Source organism: Typopeltis vanoorti, chromosome 1, assembly GCF_054136105.1.
Source record: "Typopeltis vanoorti isolate ZY-2024b chromosome 1, IOZ_Tvanoo_1.0, whole genome shotgun sequence".
Taxonomy (NCBI): domain Eukaryota; kingdom Metazoa; phylum Arthropoda; class Arachnida; order Uropygi; family Thelyphonidae; genus Typopeltis; species Typopeltis vanoorti.
In genome coordinates this window covers 87,970,525-87,994,417 of record NC_143549.1, presented here as the reverse complement: position 1 = coordinate 87,994,417, position 23,893 = coordinate 87,970,525, and the positions used below count along the sequence as shown (strand labels likewise).

The window sequence follows — 23,893 nt, the reverse complement described above, 5'->3', positions numbered from 1 at the left end:
ACAAAAATCAGTCAAAAAATGCCAAAATAATATGAAGACAAAATTATTTCTATATTATGAGAAATTAATGATGATAGAGAAGAATCAGATGATAGTGACATGGGTTTTGCAGGTTTCTGAAAGGTCAGTTTACTATTAAAAATTACCTATTATTTTATCCATTTTTTTTTAAATCATACTTTAAATTTTAGGTTTTTTCCAGAAAATTGTATTAAATTTCTTGGGTGCGTCTTATACATAGGAGCATCTTATACACCGGAAAATACAGTAAATGAACTTAGGAGATATAAGATACAAACTGCTACAGACACTGAGTGCTTTCTGTCTAGAGAAGTTCCTAATTAAATACTGAATCTCATACCTGCCACTTTTGTATTTTCAAAAATCACAGCTATACTATAATTTGTTTTACTATCTCTCTCTCTCTCTCTCTCTGATTTTCCCTTTCAGTCATTTCCGGCCGTAGGTGACTTTGTAGGCATTGCCCACAAAGTATTCCTGGTGAGATCTTTTACAGGGTAGTTCACCATTGCTTCCCCCCCCCCCTCAATATTATCCAGGCTCAGGATCGGCATATGGCTGGGAAGTATTCATGACTGTAATCCATGTATGTTTACAGGGCCGGTTTGCCTGTTCTGGGGGACAAAAAACCCGAGTTTTCAGGTGAAAAAAAAACCCTACCTCCATATGAGACCAGCTAACTCACCTTTAATCAAAAGAGACCAGATAAAGGTTCCTCAAGTCACTAACGGGAATCAAAACCAGGTCTTTCTGACTAAAGGGCTTTGTCATACTGACTTAGCTATGCAGGCTCCTGTTTTACTATACTAAAAAAAGAAAGCAGGAGATTTCATTTTTTTTCTGTATTCATAAAGAATAACAGAAAGTCCACTTTATGAAGTGTATAGCATAATCTACTACTTAAGGAAGAAATCCATTTTAAAGGTTTTAAAGGATTGTTTCATAATTTGTGAATTTTTATAGTTACTATTATATGTTCTGATTATGATAAATGGAGACATCTGTTCTTAGAATAAATTCATGGATATGCAAATATCCATGAATTTTACAATATGCAAAAAAATAGAAATATACAACTACAACAACAAAAATTTGTGGCACAAAATAAATATATGCTAAAACTTACACACATAGATACACATCTATACAATTCACTTCAACTGTGCAAATAAATTAATATCACCACTTGAGATGATACGGGTGTGACAAAATCTATGCTAAATGAAGAAAGTAAATGCCAAGCTGGCCAAACCAAAGTCTTTCAGGTCTTTTGAAAAAATTCAAAATGAGATCTCAACTTTTTCAGTAATTTCTGTTCCATTCATCCAACAGAAAAAATTACCAGCCACTTTCAATCTACCTCCCAAATGTCACAAACATAACTAGAACAATATTATCAGATCTGAAGAATAATTGTTCCTTGAAAGGATGCCACAAAACCTCTTGAAAACATCACAGATGAAATTCTAAAATAGCTTACCAGTAGAAAAGATTTGCATAATAATATCACAAAAATTATTCCTTTCTTGTGCATAGTAAAAATAATAAACTTTCAATTTGTCCTAAAACAGATATTCATTATCTTTCCAAAGCATTTATAATCATCATAAATTTCACACTAAGAAATGCAAGACCTTTTCATCTTTAAAACTGATTTCTTCTTACAACAATAAAGATTCCATACACTTTGCAAAGCTGATTAACAATTTCACTTGCTAGTTCCTCAAAAGAGAGATGGAAATGCTCGTGAATGAAAGTTTATGGACTAAATAATTTACATATATAACCTCCGTATATATATCCTAATCCTGATGCAAGGTGGTTTCCCATTGCCTTCCTTGCCATAATTATATTCATGACTATAGTCGTGTGTGTGTGTGTTCACGGGACTGGAAGAAAAAAACCCTTCACCTGCATTGAGACCAATTAAACTAACTTCTAGTCAAAAGAGACCAGAAAAAGGATCCTCACATCATGGACTGGAATCGAACCTAGGTCTTTCCAACCAAAGGGCTTCATCTATACTGACTGAGCTACGGAGGTTCTTCTATATATACGAGAGTGGTCTGAAAAGTTCTTGGCCTCAACCATAGATGGCAACACTATCGGCAAGATTTTTTTTTCTAAGTTGGTACATCTGCCATAAGCATCCATTTGAAATTGCAAGTCATTCTATCAAGTAGTTTCTGTTTCATACAGCTGGCCGAAGCAAAAGTATTGTCTATATCCCTTGAAATGGATAAAATTGAGTATTGTGCGGTTATAAAATTCTTTGTAAAAGAAGGTTTAACGTCAAAAGAAATTCATTCGCCATTCATAAAAGTTTATGGGCACTCTTCTCCTTCATTTTCAACAATTAAGAAATGGGCTGCCGAGTTTAAACATGGCCGTACCAGCCTTGAAGTTGATCCACGTGGATGTCCAAAAAGTGTAACAACACCAGAAATCATTGATCAAGTGCACGATATGGTATTGAATGACCAGCGAGTCAAAGTGCATGAAATTGCTGAGACTATAGGCATTTCAAAAGAAAGTGTAGGATATATTTTGCACGAAGAATTGTAAATGAAAAAGCTTTGCGCAAGATGGGTGCCATGCTTGCTCACAGCAGATCAAAAACACACTCGCATGAAAATCTTTGAACAGTGCTTGGAGCATTTTAACAAGAATAAAACTGATTTTGTGCATCGATTTATTACTATGGATGAGACTCGGATTCACCATTACACACTAGAATCCAACCAGCAGTCAAACCAGTGGAGAGAAGCCTGTTGTTCAGTGCCAAAATAAAAATAATAAACTAATAATAAATAAAGTCAGTTTCATCAGCAGGAAAGATCATAGCATCAGTGTTTTGAGATGCTAAATGCATTTTGTTTATTAATTATCTTGAAAAGGGTAAAACAATAACAGGGGAATATTATTTAAATCTTTTAACCAGACTAGATTTTTAGATCTTTTAACCAGATTGTTGGAGCATCCACCCTATTCCCCAGATTTGGCTCCCTCTGACTCCTATCTCTTCCCAAAACTAAAAATCTTCCTCGCTGGTCAGCGTTTTTCTTAGAATCAAGAGGTGATTGCAGCTGTAGAGGGGTATTTTTGCAGATCTTACTGAGAACAACTACATGGACAGGATAATGGCATTGGAGCATCGCTGGAATAAATGCATTAGTCTTAAGAGAGATTATGTTAAAAAATAAAAATAATTTTGAAATTATAAATTCGTTTTTTTCATTGTTAGGCCGAGAACTTTTCAGACCACTCTCATATATATATCAGCTACCTCCTGACAGATGAAATTAAGAATAGCTCTAAAAAGCTTTATTTGACTTAATTTCAAGAATAAGAAAATTATACACATTACAACCAAACATACAAATCAAGTTTAGAAATGAAATGTCAAAATAAGTTCTGAAGTAAAAGCAATAGCATACAGAACTCCAACAATCTCTAATGAGTTTCTGGGTACTGCATTACTTTAAGAATTTCTAAAGGCTCTCTCTCTTAATAAGTGTGATTTTGGCTACCAGTTAATAGCTCATACAGATTAAACAACTTTCATAAATTCACATAAATATTCTGGATATCTACCTGGTCAGAAACAGTCTTTAAAGTAGAGCTTTCAGGTAAGTAGGTTCTTTAAAACACTAATAAAAAAATCAACAATACAGTCTCTTCAGAGATCACATCCTTTAATTCTGAGCTAAGCAAATTATGTAGTCCTAATCACCACAAAAAAAAAAGTACTCATCCATGATCCCATCCCCATTATACACTGCTTGAAAAGAAGTCCACAAATGCCATAATGTGAGGAACAAACAGCCATAGCACTCAATTTTATGAGATGCAGAATATGCCTGCAGGAAGAATGGTCCAAAATTTCCATTGATCGCTATCGTGCACTTGCGGAAAGTAAGCCCTATAGGATTTCTGCAGTCATTGCACAATAGCGATCAATGGAAATTTTGGACCATTCTTCCTGCAGGCATATGATGAGGTCCTGGTCTGTTATGGGACAAACATCTTTTGACCACACATGATGCTCCAGTTCATTTCACAGATGGCTTTAAATTTTTTCAGGAAATGATAACGTATACTAAATTATTAATTAAAAAACTTTAATCAATACCTTCCTGTATTTCGGCAATGTTACATTGCCATCTTCTGGGATCACAAAACTATGATATGTGCATGCAGGCACTAACAACGAACAAATGAGGCTGAAGAAGGCAACTGAAGTTGGCCCTAAAGGTGTACCCCCCCCCCCCCCCCCAAGCAGGCTAAATTGGGTTGTCTTGGCTGTTGGGATGCTGTTCTTAGAATGCAAGCTACTCAATGTTAGTGCCTGCGTGCACATATCATAGTTTTGTGATCCCAGAAGATGGCAACGTAACATTGCCAAAATATAGGAAGGTACTGATTAAAGTTTTTAAATTAATATTTTAGTATACATTGTCATTTTCTGAAAAATTCAAAGCCATGTATAACCAACGTATAAGTTTATCTACATCTCACAGATGTTCGACAAGATTGAGATTAGTGCTCTGTGGAGCCCAATCAAGTGTGGTGACATTCGTGACTACAAACGCGCAGCTACAGCAGTTATGACACTGCTGCTGTAACTGCAGCAGTGTCATGAACTTATGACACAATGCATTGTTTTTAAAAGAGAAAATGGTCAGTTCCATAGAAACACCGCCCAAGTAGGAAGCATTGCATTATTCAGAATGTTCAGATACCTCTCAGAGTTCGATGTTCGTGGCACACATCACAAAGGTCTAAAGCCAAACCAAAAATAAACAGGACCATTCCATCACACTGCCACCTCCAAATTTCATAGTTGGGGTTACACACTCTGGTAAGAGATGTTCATCAGGCATCTACCACACACATCTTTCCAGTCAAAACCACATGGTCACTCTCTCCAACAAGCAGCAGATGCCATCTCAGTTATAATCAGATCATCTGATGCTATGACCACATCTAAAACTCTCGAATCTCATGTTCCTTCTACTACATGTTGTTCCCTGAAGAATTGCAGAAATTCCATTCCCTTATTATTACATGCAGTTTCCTCTTCCCAATTTATACTACTGTATAAATTCTACTACTTTTTATACTACTGTAGTTAAAATCTTCTATAAAAATCATTATTTTTGCGCTCGCCAACCTCAGCCACCTAAACATCTCCTGCTCTTCACTCTCAATGATCCCTGGCTTATAGCACCACCCCACTAAATATCCTATCCAGCCCATCTCCAACTCACACCATATGCTTTCAAAACCATTAGTGCCAATGCCCTCCAAATCTCCACTCTAAGAGGATATAACTCTTCAATTTGCTGTTTTAAGGATACTTTTGACATAAGACTGAATGATAAATGCACGTAAACATATAATAATCTATCCTATTTTGGACAGACTGGACGTTCTCTTGAAAAAAGAATCCAAGAACATCAATCCTCCATTCTTCACAACAAACCTGAAAAGTCTGGATTGGCTCAGCATGGGATTGAAACTGACCACAACATCCTTGGGTCCAGCACTCGCCTCTTACATATATCCCATTATAGGTTTGAACGTTTGTTCAAGGAAAGCGTGGAGGCCTTGCCCCATCGTCCAACCTGAATCATAATGACTGTATATCTATATCAAAAATCTGGGAAAGTCTAATCAAGATTACTCATTAATTTCTTTTTAATTTTTTTTTTTATTATTTTTAATTTTATTTTCTTTATTTTTTTTAATCATGTCTCTACTTCAAATTATTCCGTTTCATACTTAGTGATATAACATCACGCAGCTTGTTCTATCTTAAAAGATCTATTATTAATATTCTAGCTTGTATTTTTTATAACTGTTCTTGTAATACTACTGACAATGGCCTGTTATTTCTAGACCGAAATATCTGGTTAATTAAATATCTTTCTTGTGTTTACGTGCATTTATCATTACCTCTTCAATTATCATAAGCAGTATTCCACCACTGTGCTTGCCCTTCCTATCTTGCCAAAAAATACTATAACCAGCCACTTCTATTCCTGTTGATACAAAAGATCCCAATAATCTTTGGACAGGCTGATACTATCAGTGCCACCAATTCATCTCCTTTATTCCAGATACTTCTGACATTAGTATAAAGAATCAAGGCATTGTCACTGTTTCTATACTTATCATTATCCCCTCCAGACTCCACTGGATTCAGCATTGTATAACGTAATTCCCCCCTTCACCAAAGGAACTATTCCCACAAGAGGCCACCCCCATTCTACCATCCACCCTTATAATTCTAGTTTCCCTGCATTAACACACTGACTTGTTTAGAGAACAACAATCTCTCCAGATGCCTACATCCTTTGTTATTCAAATACAAGCCATTACTCACATAGAGTTCCTTTCTATCCTCAAATGTCCTCAAAAGCATCCACATAATCCCAGCCTCTCTTTCTCTCTCAACACATTCTAGCAGTTATACTATTCATTGCTGATGCTTTTCTCTGCTGCTCTGCATTATCATATCTGGGCAACACACTCACTATCTTATCTCTCTCAGTGTTCTTACATACAACTTCAAGCATGAACATAAGATCACTTGCCACCCGATTCACACTGCCTCTCAAGTTGTTTGTGCTCACCATCACAATCATCTCATACCTTCCCCCTCCCTTTAACCTCACTTCACTGCTATAGTGACACTACCTATTTTTCCTCCAGTCAAACACTCCAGAGTAGTGTTTGCCTGGAGGAAAATTCTATCTTGTATCCCATGGATCACTGAGTCTCCATACATCACACCTCTTACTACTCTGTTTCTTCCTTGCTAACCTGCATCCCTCTCCCTCTCTCTCTCTCTTCTCTAACACTTTCTTTCCTTGTTTCCCCACTTACATGCTGTCCTGTCATCTTTCCATACCTGGTTCCTGCATTGTCTCAAGTCTCTCTCTCTCTCTCTCTCATTTCTGGTTCTCCAGTTCTCATTTCCAGGGGTGCTTACGGGTCAAAGCTGTATAACTGAGAGGAGATTTCCACATAGCCTTTAAAGGAATGAGGAGAACCGACCAGGGCTTCTGACTTAATGTCCAATCCTCACCTTCTCGTGGTGCACCCTGTTGGGTATCTACCTGGATACTGAACAAACAAGGATGGGCTGGCAAGTTGGGATTTAGCAGACCAAATTGGTTTCTTATTGGCTTAAACCAAAATACAAAATGATGGTACAACATGACAAAATTTCATGCCAGCTGGGGCGTTGCCCGGTTAAACAAGGCTTGCCTTATTGTTTTCACCAGGGAACCAGGGCAAACGGCGAAAAGTCAGCTACTGGAACAAATCTGAAAACGCACCCCAACTCAACATCACCAGAGTTAAAGATCGATACTATCAACATAAGAAGCCTGAATGGCAAAGAAAGTGAGCTAGCTGAGGAATTAGATAAGTACCAGATCGACATAATAGGGGTGACTGAAACAAAAAAGACAAAAACTAGTGAGATCTTTCTGAGCAATAAATACAAAATGTTATATTCAAGCAATGACAATCAAGAAAAAGAAGGAGTAGCCATGGTATTCAACACTAAATACGAGGCTAATCTTCTTGAATGGCAGGCAGTCTCAAGTAGAGTAATGTGGGCAAATATGAGAATGGGGAACTGGACAATGAGACTTATTTGTGCGTATGGTTCCACAGAAGGTTCGACTAAGGTAGAAGTGGAGGAATTTTTTGAGGCTTTAGAGAAAGCAACTGACACAATGAAAAAGGAAAAATTGGTCCTTGTTGGGGATCTAAATAGCAGAGTAGGAAATGATTGTCAGACATACAAAAATATTTTGGGAAAATTTGGAGAAAAGAGCAAAGCTAATAATAGTGACAAATACTTGTTGAATTTCTGCTCAGGACATGGACTGGTTATTACTAACACCATGTTCCAATATAAAAATGTGAACAAATTCACATGGAGAGAAAAGGCAAGGAATAAGAAAAGTCTCATTGACTGTTATTGTTGATAGTGATGTTTTCTCCCTGGTGCAGGACACCAGAGTGTACAGAGGATTTGAAATTGGAAGTGATCACTATTTAGTCTTGAGCAGGATAGAAGAAAAAATGAAAGAGTTTGAGAACAGGAACCAAACCTTGGAGATTCAGTGGCAAGCCTTGAAGAAACTCTCATTTATTCAGCCAGAGAGGCATGTGGTGAGAAAAATCAGAACTCCAAGGTGGACACAGGAAGTTAATGAGGCATTGAAGGAAAAGAAGAAAGCATATGAAAAGTTCCTAGCAAATAAGTCAGCTTGTGCTCTTAGAGAATACAGAGACAAATGTAAGAAAGCAAAACACTGTGTAAAACTAGCTAAACAAAAGTCATAGGAGGACTTTGGCAAGAACATAGAAAATAAATATCAAGAAGGTGGTAATATATTCTGGAGGTTGTTGAAGAAGCTTAGAAATGGAGGAAAGAGAGCTGTAAAAGAAATTAGAGATGATAAAGGTGACATGAAGATGGGAGAAAAAGATATCCTTGAAGTATGGAGTAATTACTTTGAAAAATTACTAAATGAAACAAGCAATTATGGCACAATGGTAAAAAAACACTCAACAGGCATTCAGTCAGGAATACATATCCATACTTGAAGTAGAAAAAGCCATCAAAGGCTTGAAATTTGGAAAGGCAGCAGGAATAGATGATAGACAGAGGGTCGAATTCCCGATGATTGGAGTAGAGCTCTCGTAGTACCCATATATAAAAAGGGAAATAAAACTGAATGTGAGAATTACAGAGGTATTTCCCTACTGAGTGTTACTGGTAAGATTTATGAAAGTATACTTGAGAAACGGTTGAGAAGAATTGTGGAAGAAAAGCTTGGTGAAGAACTAGAGGCTGTCAGGATCAGATCTTCACTTTATGACAAGTAGTTGAAAAATCATGGGAACATAACAAAGATCTGTATTTAAGTTTTGTCGATCTGGAAACGGCATATGACAAGGTGCCAAGAAAGAAACAATTCAATACACTACAGTTATATGGTGTCAATGGGGCATTATATCAAGCAATAGTTAGTCTTTATTTGAGTTGTAAGTCAGCAGTCTACCATGGACAGAGAAAATGAAAAACGAAGATGTTTTAAAGAAAGCGAAAATGAAAAGAACATTAATGAAAATAATTAAAGAGAGAAAAACTTAAATATTTTGGACATCTAACTAGACAAGAAGGCATTCAGAAATTAATATTAGAAGGCAAATTGGATTGAAAAAGAGGGAGAGGTAGACCCAAGAGAATGTGGTTTGAAGACATTAAGGACTGGACTTGCTTGAATTACCATAAATGTTCCCGAGCAGCAAAAGAAAGAAAAAGGTTCCATGACATGGTTGCCAAGCTCGTTCTAGGGGATGACACTTGAAAAAGAAGAAATCAGCAGTTAAAATTGAAGGATGTACAGGAAGATGGTTTAATGGTAAATCTGGTGTGAGACAAGGATGTGCATTATCCCCTCTGTTATTCATTATCTATATGGATCACATTATGAAGGAAACTGGTATTTATTAAACATGATATCCAAATTGGAGATGTTAATGTTAGCTCTTTGCTTTATGCAGACGACATTATACTTCTAAATAAATCCGCAACAAGTCTGCAAGATACCCTGACTAAATTGAATAACTATTGTAATAGATATGGTATGAAGGTCAGCAATAAAAAGACAAAGACAATGAAAATAGGTAGAATCATTGAAAATATCAACTGCGTTGTGAATGGAGAACCTATGGAACAAGTAAAACATTTCAGCTACTTAGGCACGATTTTTACTGAAGATGGTAAATTAAATATGGAAATAGATAATAGAATCAACAAAGCTGATATGGTAGGAAGTCAATTGAATAAATTCATATGGAATAAGAGAGAAATTATTCGGAACACTAAATTAGCTGTATACAAGACAGTGTTCAAACCAGTTTTAACTTATGGATCTGAGAGCTGGGTCAGAAGTAAAACAATTGACCAAAGACTAGAGACCATAGATATGAGAGTCCTGAGAAAGATTAGAGGCATGAACAGATGGTATCAATGGCAATATCATATAAAAAACGAGGATATTAGGAAAGAACTTGACATTGTCAGCATCCAAAAATGCATTAGCAGAGCTAATCTCGGGTGGCATGGTCACTTAATGGTCACATAATGAGCGAGGAAAGATTAGCAAAACAAGTATTGTCTGCCAGGTTGGCAGTAAAACAACCCAGAGGAAGACCAAGATATAGGTGGATTGATACAGCACAAAGTGCCTTAGACAACAGAAATATAAGATCTGATAATGTTGGAGTCTTGACAAGTAACAGACTGATTTGGAGTAAAATTGTAGATAGGAAGTTAGTAATGATGTAAATTTTTCATGTAGTACTATCATATCCTGTACACCCCCCCCCCTTGAGGGTATATGGGAGGAATTTGATGATGATCCCCCGACTACAAACTACCCACAGTCTATACATTCTATTTAGCTTACATACCCCATAATTTAAAATAAAAACTAATAAATAATAACGAAAACTTATCATTTTTTAACTGCTACCTCCAACTTCCACAACACGTTCAGCTAACTTTATCATTGGAACAGACTCAGCCATCGTGATGACAATGTGCGGCAGAAAATTATGGCATTTCAATAATTAAGACTAAGAGAAATTGATGTCTTCTTCTTTTGGAATGAAAAATTTGTTTGGGGGGGGAGGGCTTTAATTATTACATTATTATATTTTTAATTCGGAAATTATTTATCTATAAATTTATTTATAAATTATTTATAGATAAATTAATATCTTATTTTCAGTTTCATATCTTAATTTATATTCAAAATAATGATTAATGTTTTAAATATAAATTTGGTTTGCTTTATAAACTCACTTCGCTAAAAAACGACATTTTTCTTTCAAGATCTTCTAATTTTTGTTTTAAGTGAGAATTTTTTACTTGTAGTTCAAGATGCTCTTCTTGAAGTTTCCTGTTCTTTTCTGCAGAAGAAAAAAAAAATTATATATATATAATGTTCATTAGAAATCTACCTTCACTGGCAGATATTCTTCATCAAAAATCTGCTTATAACAACTCCAATAAAAATAGTGTTATCAAGTCATTAGTTAATAAAGCATATGATGTGTGCTCCTCTCCCTCAAACTTACAACAAGAACTCCTCACTTTGAAAACTTTAATGGAATGAAATGGTTACAACCCTCATCAAGTCCAACAGATAATTGACTCCTATGTTCCAACACCTAAGGATTCTCTGACAGACTACAGGGTTCCAATCACTTATATTTCTGTAATCTCTGAACCTATTGATAGAATTCTGAAGAAATGTCACTTTAATACCACATATTTTCCTAATAACAAAATTTCTCATCTGTTACAATCTACAAAAAACAAACTGTCGCCCCTATCTAACTGTATGTAATTTGATATGCCAAATTACTGAATGTACATCAGTCTAACTTGAATTGGAATAACTGGTTCTATCCTAAAAGTTTGGGAGATTCTCATTTTATGTACACATCAAAAATATGTTTAATATTATTGAGTAATATTAATTACTAGCATGTGGCAACCATTTAATTGCTAAACTGATTGTGGTATGTACCTTGTATTCTTGTTCTTTGAATTTCTTATTGTTTCAAAACACTGTGATGGACTGTTATTTTCAGTACAAAATATTTGTGCATTCATTAGTTTATTACTGTGGTTATCATGTAATTTTGTTGTTTTGCCACAGCTACCTTTAAAATTAGACATGTATATATAACGTGTGTGTTTAACAACTGTTATATAAAAATAAGATCAAAATGCAGTAAATGATATTATTTTTAGTGCAAATCATCATGAATATGTTGAAAAAAATAAAAAATACACATATATAGACACAATCTGAACATTTCTTGGTAGGTGGACTGGTTAATTTGGGAGTCCTGGTATTGAGAATAAATCCCACGATTTCCAACTCCAAAAGCATTCTAGGCCTCCAAAAAAGCAGTGATAGTCTCATACATGAAGATGAATGTTTAATATTTTAATAAACTTTTCAATGCTTGCTATTATAATATTCTGAAATGTATATATATTCAACCATATATAAACATATGCATAATGCATATGTTTATATATGGTTGGCCAAGTGGATAGTGGACCCACTGTCCAACCAACAAGTAATGATAGTTCACATCCTATGATGGATATGGATGTTGTAATAGATTTAACGGTATTGATATGAACACAGATGGATAAGAAAATATTTATTAACTTAAAAGCTAATATTTTGCTGGTATTATATCCAGCACCTTCAGAGCACACAACACAAAGTTTGTTACAAATGCAAGACAATCACAATCCGGTGTAACAGTGGGGCTAGCATAAGTAATTGCAGCATGGAACACAAGACTAAAGTCCTAATAGAGGCGCCATCTAGGTTAAAATAAATAAATAAATAAATAGTTCAAAGTTTTGAAATAATAGTCCAAATAATAGTCTTAGAAAGTTTGAAAAAAATAAGATAAAATTAAAAGTAATAAATATTAATTAGGATGACATCTTAGGATGACCTCATCTTAAGATGTCATCCTAAGACCAAATTAATATTTATTACTTTTATTTTATTTTATTTTTTTCAAACTTTCTAAGACTATTTGGCCCTACTATTTCAAAACTTTGATCTATTTTTTTATTTATTTTATTTTATTTTTTAAACCTAGATGGCGCCCTATTAGGACTTGAGTCTTGTGTTGCATGCTGCAATTACTTATACTAACCCCACTATTACACCGGATTGTGGTTGTCTAGCATTTGTAACAAACTTTGTTGTGTGCTCTGAAGATGCTGGATATAATACCAGCGAAATATTAGCTTTTAAGTTAATAAATAGTTATTTTCTTATCCATTTGTGTTCATATCAATACCGTTAAATCTATTACAACATATCTGATGAACACATTAGCCTATCCATGCGGATGGATATGGATGTTTGTGAATTTCTTTATGTAAGAGATGAAGTTCATTAGCCAGTGTGAGATAGCTTCTCTGCTTACTACAGTGGCTTTAAAAATAGTATAATATAAAAATAAATCATAAAAACCTTAGCACACTAATAGTTCTAATATACTATAGGTTTACAACTATAGGATGGGAGGCACATGATATCTATATACACATATATTTTTTATTTATTTATTTATTTATTTTGTGGAATAACCATGGCTATCCCAGAAATGTCGATTTTTTTTTTTTTTTTTGATAAATCATATAATAATTCTAAATCAATTATTTCAAAATACCTTATTTCTATGATGTTCTAACCAGTGAATTAGTACAGCTCAAAATAATAAAATAATAATAATAATAAAATAAAATAAAAATAAAATAACATAAATAAACACACACACACACACACACACACACACACACACACACACACACTGCTTGGAAAGAAGTCAACAGACACTAGTGTGAGGAACAAACAACCATCATGGTGCCCACCTTAATAACATGTAGGATCTCCTTTCATCGTGCATTCACTACATCCATCCATCTGCTCAGTAGAGGGTGCAGAATGATTCATCGCTCCATAACACAGCTTTCCAAGCTTCTGCGATCAATTGTACACACTCTTTGCACCACCAATGAACATGAAGCTGCATGTTGGTTCGAGTAATGGTGGGCTTGCAGATTCTGGTTCTAACATGGAAACTCATATTATGAGCCTGTTCTGAATGTTTTTGTGCAGTTTCATGTTCCATTTAATGCTCAGAACTTTGCATTCAATATGTTTGCCGACAAATGGCAGTTTTTACACATTATCCCTCATAGCATACTACGGTCATGTTTAGTGAGTGTGGTAGCACTTGCAGTTGTGTTCTGAGCTTCCGATTTGACGTGGGATGGTCCAATTTGTCAACAATTTGCTGAACAGATAAGCCTTCAACATGGCATCCTATTTCTTCAATTTACACTGACTACAAACATGTCCACGTGTTTCATGTAATAATTTTAAATCAATTATTTCCAAATACTTAGTTGTGCTAAATCACAAACCAGTGATTAAAAAAAAAAAAATAATAATAATATATATATATATATATATATATATTTTTTTTTTTTGAGCTGTCCATGTCCTACTGTACACACTCTTTGAACCACTGAAGACGATGCACCTTGCCCATGGGGGGGGGGGGGGGTCCATTAACTTCTTTCCAAGCAATGCATGTATCTCTATCTTTCTATCTATTTATTTATATCTACATGTGTATATATATATGTATATATATATATATATATATAGTAAGGTAACCTCTAATTTATGGAGATTTGCTAGTATGAAAGTTTTTTCCTGCTACTGTCTATATGTAGCTACACACTTGCTGATTCAAAGATTAACTTAAAAAACAGAGGTACATAAATGTCAGTTTGATACACTTCCAATACTACTGTTTTCACACATACATAATTTATTACAAATTTAATTTGTACCCTACGTGTTAATAAGACTGGCGAAGGAAAGACACAACAATTAGGATATGCTGGCACATAAAAAGAGGCATGATGTTTTCAATTTGGATACAAAGTTAAAAAACATACAAAACTTGAATCTGGTTTTAAGATTGTTGATGTTGCACATGAATTTAAATTAGGTGCATTAACAATAAGAACGATCTTCAAAGATAAACTTAAAGAATCACATGAAAATATTACTTTCTTCTTGACAAAGAAAATCACCCAATTTCAGAATAAAAATCATCTGAGCGTTGGAAAAATTGTTAAAAGCATGGATCAAAGATTTAAATCAAAAATCAATATCTATTAACATGCAAATAATAACAAATAAGGCTCTCAATCTATAAAAAATAGAAAAAATTAATCAATCTATAAAACAGTCAAAAGACATGAAAAGACAGTATTTGCTATTTAAAGTGGAAATTTGCTTTACACAGATTTCTTGGAAACCATGCACCACATAATATGGGAGTTAACCATAACTCTTTTTTTTTAAGATGGTACTTGGTTGTACAGCACAATGGCATTTTTATTAACGTACATTTGACACAAGGATGTGATACATTTTAGGAATTTGTAATATTCAGTTTATATTTTTTTACATTTACCTAGTGTTCAAATAAGTTTGGTTATTTATTGAAATTTGCATTTTTTACTACATCTATTGTTATGATATTTGCTATTTAAAACTTTATCACAATTTTTAGATGGTTAAGTTATTTTAATATTTTTACATTTACAATTTCATGCCAGGTAGATATCATGTGAATTATGCATCAGGCAGGAATGCATTTAGTGCTACAATAAAATGTTGTTTGGTTTGCAAATATATATTATGACATCTGTTGGGAAAAGAATTTTTCATGATATAGTGTCATTTTCATTCCATTTGTTTCTAATTACACTGAAGATTCTAATTACTCTATTTTTCACTAAATACAGCAACAACTGTATCTCCTTACTATTTTTATTGCTACAATAAAATTTTGTTTTCTTGCATCTATGCAGTAATGTCTCTGGAGGAGGATATGTTTTTCAACTACATTAGAATCCCGTTTATTTCAGTACTAAGCTTCCAATATATATACTGGATATTATTATTATTATGGGCAACTCCAAGGAGTCCTTAGACTCTTTGAGGGAGGCCCTAAACATCATGTCAAGAACTATTCAGCATTCGCACAGTATCTATCATACTTTGCTTTGAACGCATTCACAGTCATGGCACCCACAACAGACTCTGGCAGCTTATTCCAGTAATTCACCACTCTCCAAGTAATAAACCTAGTTCTAACACCCTTGCTAACTACGCTCTTGCTCAGTTTCCATGGATGGGCCCTAGTTCTCCCACCATCAGACCTGTCCTGAAAAATTTCTTCTGAATTAATCTTGTAAAAATCCCTTCAGTAATTTGAATGTCTCAATTATATCACCCCTTTTCCGCCTATCAACCAATTTCTATAACCCACAGATCTTCAACCTGTTCTCGGAAGGTTCATTCCATAGACCAGCTACCATCTTGGTCACTCACCTCTGGATCCTCTCTACCTCCTCCCCATTAAAAGAAACCCTTGCGTCCAGATCTGGGCACAGTAGTCAAGATGGGGTCTCATCAAGACTCGATAAAGAGGAACAATAGCCTGCTTGCTTTTGCTCGTCAAAGTATTCTTCAGTAACCAAGTGATCTGATGAGCTGATTTAGCCAATTTTGCTATGTGCCCCCTAAACTTCAACTCCCTATCCACCAACCAACACTCCCAAATCTTTGGCTTCGTCAATTTCCTGGAGTACAGTTCCATCAATGTGGTATACTGCTGCTAATCTTTTCACCCAAAATGTATAACCTTACACTTTGCCACATTAAACTGACATCCATTCTGCTTAGCCCAGTTTGCCAATCTATCCAAATCATCCTGCAAAATTTTGACATCATGTGTATTCACTATTGCTCTACCCAACTTTGCATCATCGGCAAATAAATGAACAGTTCCTCTCAAATCCTTTCCTATATCATTAATAAACAAATTAAATAGCAGTGGTCGAAGAATCTGTGTAGCTCAGTGGATGTGGCGTTTGCACACCACCGCGCTAGGCCGCACGAAGGAAGTCTTGGTTTCGAGTCTAGTCGGCGACTAGAGGAAATTTTTCTAAGCCTTTTTTCGACCGGTTCCCGAGTTAGTCGATCTCTGGCACGGGCAAGCAGGTTTTTCCTCCCGGAAACTCGGGTTTTTCGTCCTGTAAACTCAAGAAAATCGACCGTAGAACCCACATTATTTCAGACATTAAATATATTGTGTTAGGGTTAGAGACCACGAGATGGCGGCACATTTGAGCCGTCTCTCTTCACTGCGTACCGCTTAATTAGTGATAGCCTTGGGCCATCTGTCTCTAATTGGGTACCAGTGGAGATTGAACTGCCCACTCAGTCTCCAAAAGTTAGATAGGGCTAAATGGCCTCGCCTACTCCCGTATATACGGGAATAAAAAAAAAAAATAAAATAAAAAAAAAATAAATAAATAAAAAAAAAAAAAAGGCGTTAGCTGATTTTTTTTTTTTTTTTTTTTTGGTCGAAGAACAGAACCCTGCGGCACACCACTAGTCACAGGCCTTCTTTTGGACTGTACTCCTGAATAAACTATTCTCTGATATCTCTACATCAACCACCCTCCTATCCATCTCACCAACCTATATCCATCCATATGTGCTGCAGTTTACTGATTAGAAGTGATCCACTGATTAGATGTGATCCACTCATAATTTGACGTGATTCCATGTGGTATCATGTCAAAGGCCTTAGCAAAGTCCAGTAGTATCATTGTAAACCCATTATCCTTATCCAATTCAGCCATCACTATATTACAAAATGTGAACAAGTTACTGAGGCATGATCTACCCTTCACAAAAACCATGCTGCTCCCCATACAGTATCCCATTTCCATCTATCCATTCCTGTATTTTGCTCTTGACTAATTTCTCAAATATCTTGACAACGACTCCTGATATGCTGATCGGTTGGTAATTTGCAACAGCAGTCTAGAAGCTTCCTTTATGCAATGAACTATTTTCCCCTCTTTCCAACCCCCTCAGGATGATGGGGGTGGAAAGAGGGGATATACAAATAGTTATTAGCCAAAGTATAGAGCCAAAAGTCTTCAATCTCTGGCATAAATAAAATGATAATGTGATCCACTCATAATTTATAGACAAATATAGAAAGTAACTTAAAGTTCAGAGAAATAAACTTAGGAATGCTATTTATCCTTAATTTTTTTTTTAGCCCATTCTGTCGACTGCACTATTTGTAAGTTTTTTTGTAATCAGTAAACCATTCTTTGTTTACTGATTTCTGTAAACAAAGTTTTGTTTACTGATTTTACCCATTTACAACCATTACATAGATCAGTGTTTCCCAAATTTTTCCTACAATGGAACACTTCACAAATCCTGAAATTTTAATGGAACACCTTGGTTAGATTCGCGTATCATCGGTTTCATATTCAATGTAAAGCTAAGTGCACACTATCGCTGAAGCAGGCTGTATCACATTATCGCTTCGCAAAAATGCGACAGAGCACACTACAGGCGTGCCAGGCATGCCACAATGCATCGCATTGACCTTGCTTGTGACCGCATGTTTCCTAGAATAGATACCTCCTTACTTCACTTGCGCTCGGAACCACAGGTGGCTCAGTAAAGGCCAGTGTGCTCTGGCCTCAATAGCACAATCCACACACAAAATGAGAAGTGCTAGATTTTCAAACATGTTGAACTTGTCGCAGCATTTAAAGCCATTCCAGGCTCATTAATTTTGATAATTTTTCATGGAACACTTATTCACTTTCACTTTCTGTGGAACATAGTTTGGGAAACCCTGACAAAGGTTATTTTCAGTTATAGATTAGGTTTGTACCACAAGTAATGCTTAATGTATCTCGTGCTTTCCTCCAAATATATTCATCTATCTTGAAAATAATACCAGTTTTCCCCCAAACACCGAAACTTATCTTTATCTCTAAAATGAGACAAGAGAAACTAATACAAAAGAAACAATGTTTAATTATACAACTATACAAACATAATTATTTACATTAAGAAAACTGTAAGAAAACACCTTAATTTAAATTCAGGAATTTAATTCCTGAATTTAAATTTTATCCATTTCATTCATCCAGCATCCAAACAAAACAAAGGAAACAAATTTCTTTACTAATCCTCTCCAGATTTAACAACTATAGCTTTTCACTAGTCTGTACACAACAAACAAAGGAAACAAATTATTTTTAGTAATCCTCCCTATCATTAAACAATTACTGCATATTAATGCAATCATTCTATTGTTCAGTTCTAATTAAGGAATCTTTTCATACTCTTGTTACAAAGTTAACACTGATTACAAATTTAGCAAATACATCCTGCCTCTGCAACTTGAGTACAAAGAATCTTCAGGAATCTTTACCTCACTCCAGAAAATTAAACATTAAGACAATATACATTACAGTAAACTGTCAATGCTACAGTTTTCTAAACACAATCTTCATCTCATGTATTCATTTCCTATCCCTAACTGAATAACAGCTTTCTTCTTATCTTCGGTGTTCTGCAATACATACTATCGCAAAGAACACTTTCTACTTGAGATAAAATTGTTCTACCCATATTCCATCCACTGACAGGAACAAACACAGGATCATAATAAATAAACAGTAGACATGCCTCATGCTGGAACTTACTTTTCCCTACTATTATTCCTTACAACAAAATTATTCTAAAGGCCTTCTTCTAGATTATTCTCTTGTGGGTCATACACGGTTCGAAAAAAAATAAACACTTCCATTGGTCTCCAAATATATTCATATACCCCTATCTGCCAAAAATGGTTCCCGTAACCCATACATTACCAAGCCATCTTTTCTTCTCTTTCTCTACTTCTTTCTCTCTTCTGCTCATGTGCATGGTGGCTTCAAACTTACTGTTATTGTATAAAAGTGCAGTCCTTGAACTATGTATACTGCCAAGACTACGTCTTTGCCTGCCATTATGTAACTTTGCTGAAATTAGCAAAATACATCATAGCATAAACTAAAGTTACAAATTATACTTGACAACAACATTTTGCAAAATGAATTACATAACTTTTATTCTCTTTGTGGAGACAAAGATAAGTGAATTTAATTCCAACTTTAAATGGAAGGGGAGAAGAAATATATGTTTTATCAACCCTATTTCTTTCCAATTCTCTTTTAATTAAGATTAGTTAATAATGAGTCACCTAAACAAATAAAAATGTGATGTATCTGAATGAAACCCATCAGACATTCTTCCACAAGTTCAAATGAAGACAACTCCAATGGCAAAAATTATATTCTCATAAGCTCTCTGATAAATTTCAAAACTTTTTTTTTTAAGTTTCTTTCTATACTTGGCTATAAAATATGGATGGATCCATAATATCCTCCATGAAAAATGATACAAAAAAAAAATCCATGTTGAACCATTAAGTAAAAAATGAAAAGAATTACTAGTATATTTCCCCTTCCAAGTTAAAAAATTAAAAATAAGTGATAAAATGAGTGAAGAATTAACTACAAAAGGCATGTCAAAACTGTTTTTGTTTCTGATCCTATCCACATCAGTAAGGAATGACCAACATAAATGACTGGCCAAGTTGCTGGACTATTGATAACAAAAGTGAGTTCCTTCTGTGAGAAGTATAACTGGCTAAACTGTCAAAAATAAGAAACTTAGATATAACTGAATTGAAAGTGTTGGATATGAAAAAAGCAGATTAGCTGAAGATTTCTAAGGAATGGACAAACAGTGAAGTTATTTTTGAAAATTATGGAGACAACTACCGTGTTTGAATAAAAACTGTAGTTTAATGTAACTAAAATCTACAATTCGACGTTTCAACCTTTATGTCAAGGTCATCTTCTGGAGCGTACAAATATACACAAGAAACAAGCTATACTACAATCAAACTGGACTCTAGCGTTGATGTATAATTTTTATTTTTTATTTTTAATTTGTATTTTTTTTTTCCACCAGGGGTCAGGCCAACAGTTGTGGTAGCGGTTAGTCAGTGTCTTTAACGAACCAGTTTGATTGTAGTATAGCTTGTTTCTTGTGTATATTTGTACGCTCCAGAAGATGACCTTGACATAAAGGTCGAAACGTCGAATTGTAGATTTTTAGTTATATTAAACTAAAGTTTTTATTCAAACACGGTAGTTGTCTCCATAATTTTCAAAAATGCATTCGGATCATTTCGACCTTGACATAAAGGTCTAAACGTCGAATTGTAGATTTTTAGTTATATTAAACTAAAGTTTTTATTCAAACACGGTAGTTATCTCCATAATTTTCAAAAATGCATTCGGATCACCGTGCAAGCCTAAAAGAAAAGTGAAGTTATTTATTTTGGCAAAAGTAGACAACAGTAGTTAATGTCTTTAAAAAATAAAATTTTTGGGAGATGACTGAACTGGAAATTGTTACTGCAAAAGGAATATCTGATTCTCTGCTTGATTGTCCTCAATCATACAGTATGGCAGAAAAACTAACATATCACTTACTTTGTGTCATATGTGATGGCACAACTGTTATATTTGGTTGTAAAAGTGGGTTACCAAACTAATGAAAGAACAACTGCATTCATCAATTGTGTGGCATTTATAACATGTCACCAAAAAAATGTCTGAAGAATTGAGAATTTGATAAACTCGCTTGATATCGAACTATTAAAAATTGGAAGAATTTTAAGCAATTTAATGGATAGCTTCAAATTTCTGTTCAACTATTTGGAATATTTATGAGGCATTAGTTAATAATATTCAAGAAGCTAAGAATAATTCAAACTGATACCAAAACAAAATATGCACATATGATGGACCACTACAGAAAAAAATGATAAGCTTTATATTAGACTTAGGTTTAATGTATGCAGAGAGAATTAAAAAAATAATAATAATCAATTTAAAACATACAAGTTGTACAACTTTTTCATGAAGAACAAATGGTTCTGGGATAATTACGAAGATATTTTTATCTTTCATTGCTTACATGTGTAACAAATATTATATAGAATTTTATTCAAAAATCTAATATATTTCATCTAACATTACATAGACATCATCAGAGAGACAGACCATCAACTACATTCCAAACATGAATTGCAATAATGAGTCATAATGGAACAGTAGTTCCCACAATTTAGTATTCTTATTTTGATTATTGTTGTGTGGTTAGCCGAGTGGCTATGCGCTTCACAACCATATGCCTGGGAAAGGGGTGTCCTGGGTTCAACTCCTGTTGTCGATGTGAGGAGCTTAAGGATCTTTCTCCGACATAGTCAAGTTAGTCGATCTTTGGCGTGCCCCAGTTTATCTGGGGTATTTTTATCTGATATTTTTATCTTTCATTGCTTACATGTGTAACAAATATTATATAGAATTTTATTCAAAAATCTAATATATTTCATCTAACATTACATAGACATCATCAGAGAGACAGACCATCAACTACATTCCAAACATGAATCGCAATAATGAGTCATAATGGAACAGTAGTCCCCACAATTTAGTATTCTTATTTTGATTATTGTTGTGTGGTTAGCCGAGTGGCTATGTGCTTCACAACCATATGCCTGGGAAAGGGGTGTCCTGGGTTCAATTCCTGTTGTCGATGTGAGGAGCTTAAGGATCTTTCTCTGACATAGTCAAGTTAGTCAATCTTTGGCGTGGATTGCAGGGTTTTTCTCCCCAGTTTATCTGGGGTTTTTCTTCTCGCAAGCAGGCAAACTGGCCCCATGAACACACGCATCTACAGACATAAGACACACGTGAGGTATAGGTCTAGCCACCTTAACCTCAGGATGGGTATGGCTTAAAAGAGCTAAGGACAGCCCCAAAACAAGGGCTATGAAGAAGAAGGGAAGAAGAAGAAGATTTTGATTATTGATTTTTGTTGTGTATCTTAAAATTACGTTCTGCTAACAAAATTTTTCTGATTAAATGTGAATTCTCTGACTGCCTTATTACTTCTGAACAATCGTGTGCATGTGTGTGTGTGCGTGCACATACTATTCTTAAATCTTACTGAATATTATTATTAAAAATTTCATTGTACATGTTTTATCCACCATTCAGATTTTGACAAAATCATAATTTCCCTAATGAGACTACTGTTGTGAACTGGTTTATAACACTATCTAATGAATCTCTTGCCTTTTATCTGTAATTATAAAAGAGAAAACTTTTGTACCAAGGAAATTAAAAATGTAAGGAAAATCATCGCTAATAATGAATATCTAAAATAATTTGATGCAGATTCTGAACAAATTTAGCTCAATACAATATGGTACACAATACAAATCTCTATAACTGGGATATCAAATTCACAGCTTTTTTTTTTTTTGTATCACACATACTAGAAATACATCTTGATATCAGAGCCCAAATTTGCAATCCCCGAGGAATTTTGTGAATAGCTTTAAAGAATTATGAATGAACAGCAATCTGCCCTTTATAATTACTTGATATGACATGTGTAATGTGTAAAGGAGAAACTCTAATAAATCATGGATGTAAGACCACAAAACATCTACATCACAATATGACCTAAGTTTCAGGCTACTGTTATGCAATCATATAACAGAAATCATAAACACATATTTATAAATAGTCCTTTAATTATGGAGCTTACCTCTTTCTGCTGTTAGCTGTTCCAAAAGGCTAGTTTTATCATTAACACTTGATTTCAATGAGGTTTCCAATTGAGATATTTGTTCTTTCAAGGCATTTTCTCTGATATGATAATGTTGTTCAATTTCAGAATTAAAGGAACTGCAAATAAAAAAATAAAAAAACTGAAATGATTTAAAAGTGTATGTATTATCTTTAAGAAACTCAAATGATGATAAAAAAAAAACACTAAAATGATTTTTACAGAAACAAAATGAAAATTAAAACTGCATTTACACTTGGAACTCACATAATACATTAGCAAGAATCCATGTGACAATTATTTAAATAAATAATTACATTAAATAAAGAAATAAATAAACTGAAATTGTGCGATTATAAATTAATGTGATGCATACATTGAATAAGTGTAATTTCTCATCTTTCTTATTTCAAAGGTATGTCAATCCTGAACATAAAGTGAAGCATGATCAAATACAACAATTGTACGATATAGAGAAACCTATGTGATATCCAAAACTTGAGCATACTTTGTGAACCCATGGCCCATCATCAATGTGCAAGAAAGAAAAAACTTGAAAAAATGGAAATGGGAAAGGTTATGCACCTTTTCTTTATATAGAATCAACAAAATAATTAATT

The 23,893-nt window shown here is 34.4% G+C and overlaps 1 protein-coding gene across 5 annotated transcripts in view; it reads right to left on the bottom strand.

Moving 5' to 3' along the window:
* The window catches only part of LOC150110185 (protein fantom-like), a 588,918-nt gene that overhangs the window by 374,577 nt on the left and 190,448 nt on the right, over positions 1-23,893 (bottom strand). For all 5 annotated transcript variants that reach the window (XR_016548253.1, XR_016548255.1, XR_016548256.1 and 2 more), the window contains exons 14-15: positions 23,253-23,392; positions 10,922-11,028 (exon numbers count right to left, since the gene is read on the bottom strand). Coding sequence is in view for 2 of the 5 variants with exons in the window: in XM_090391966.1 (XP_090248092.1) it covers positions 10,922-11,028; positions 23,253-23,392 (247 nt within the window). In the remaining 3 variants the exon portion in view is untranslated. The remainder of the gene's footprint in view (positions 1-10,921; positions 11,029-23,252; positions 23,393-23,893) is intronic.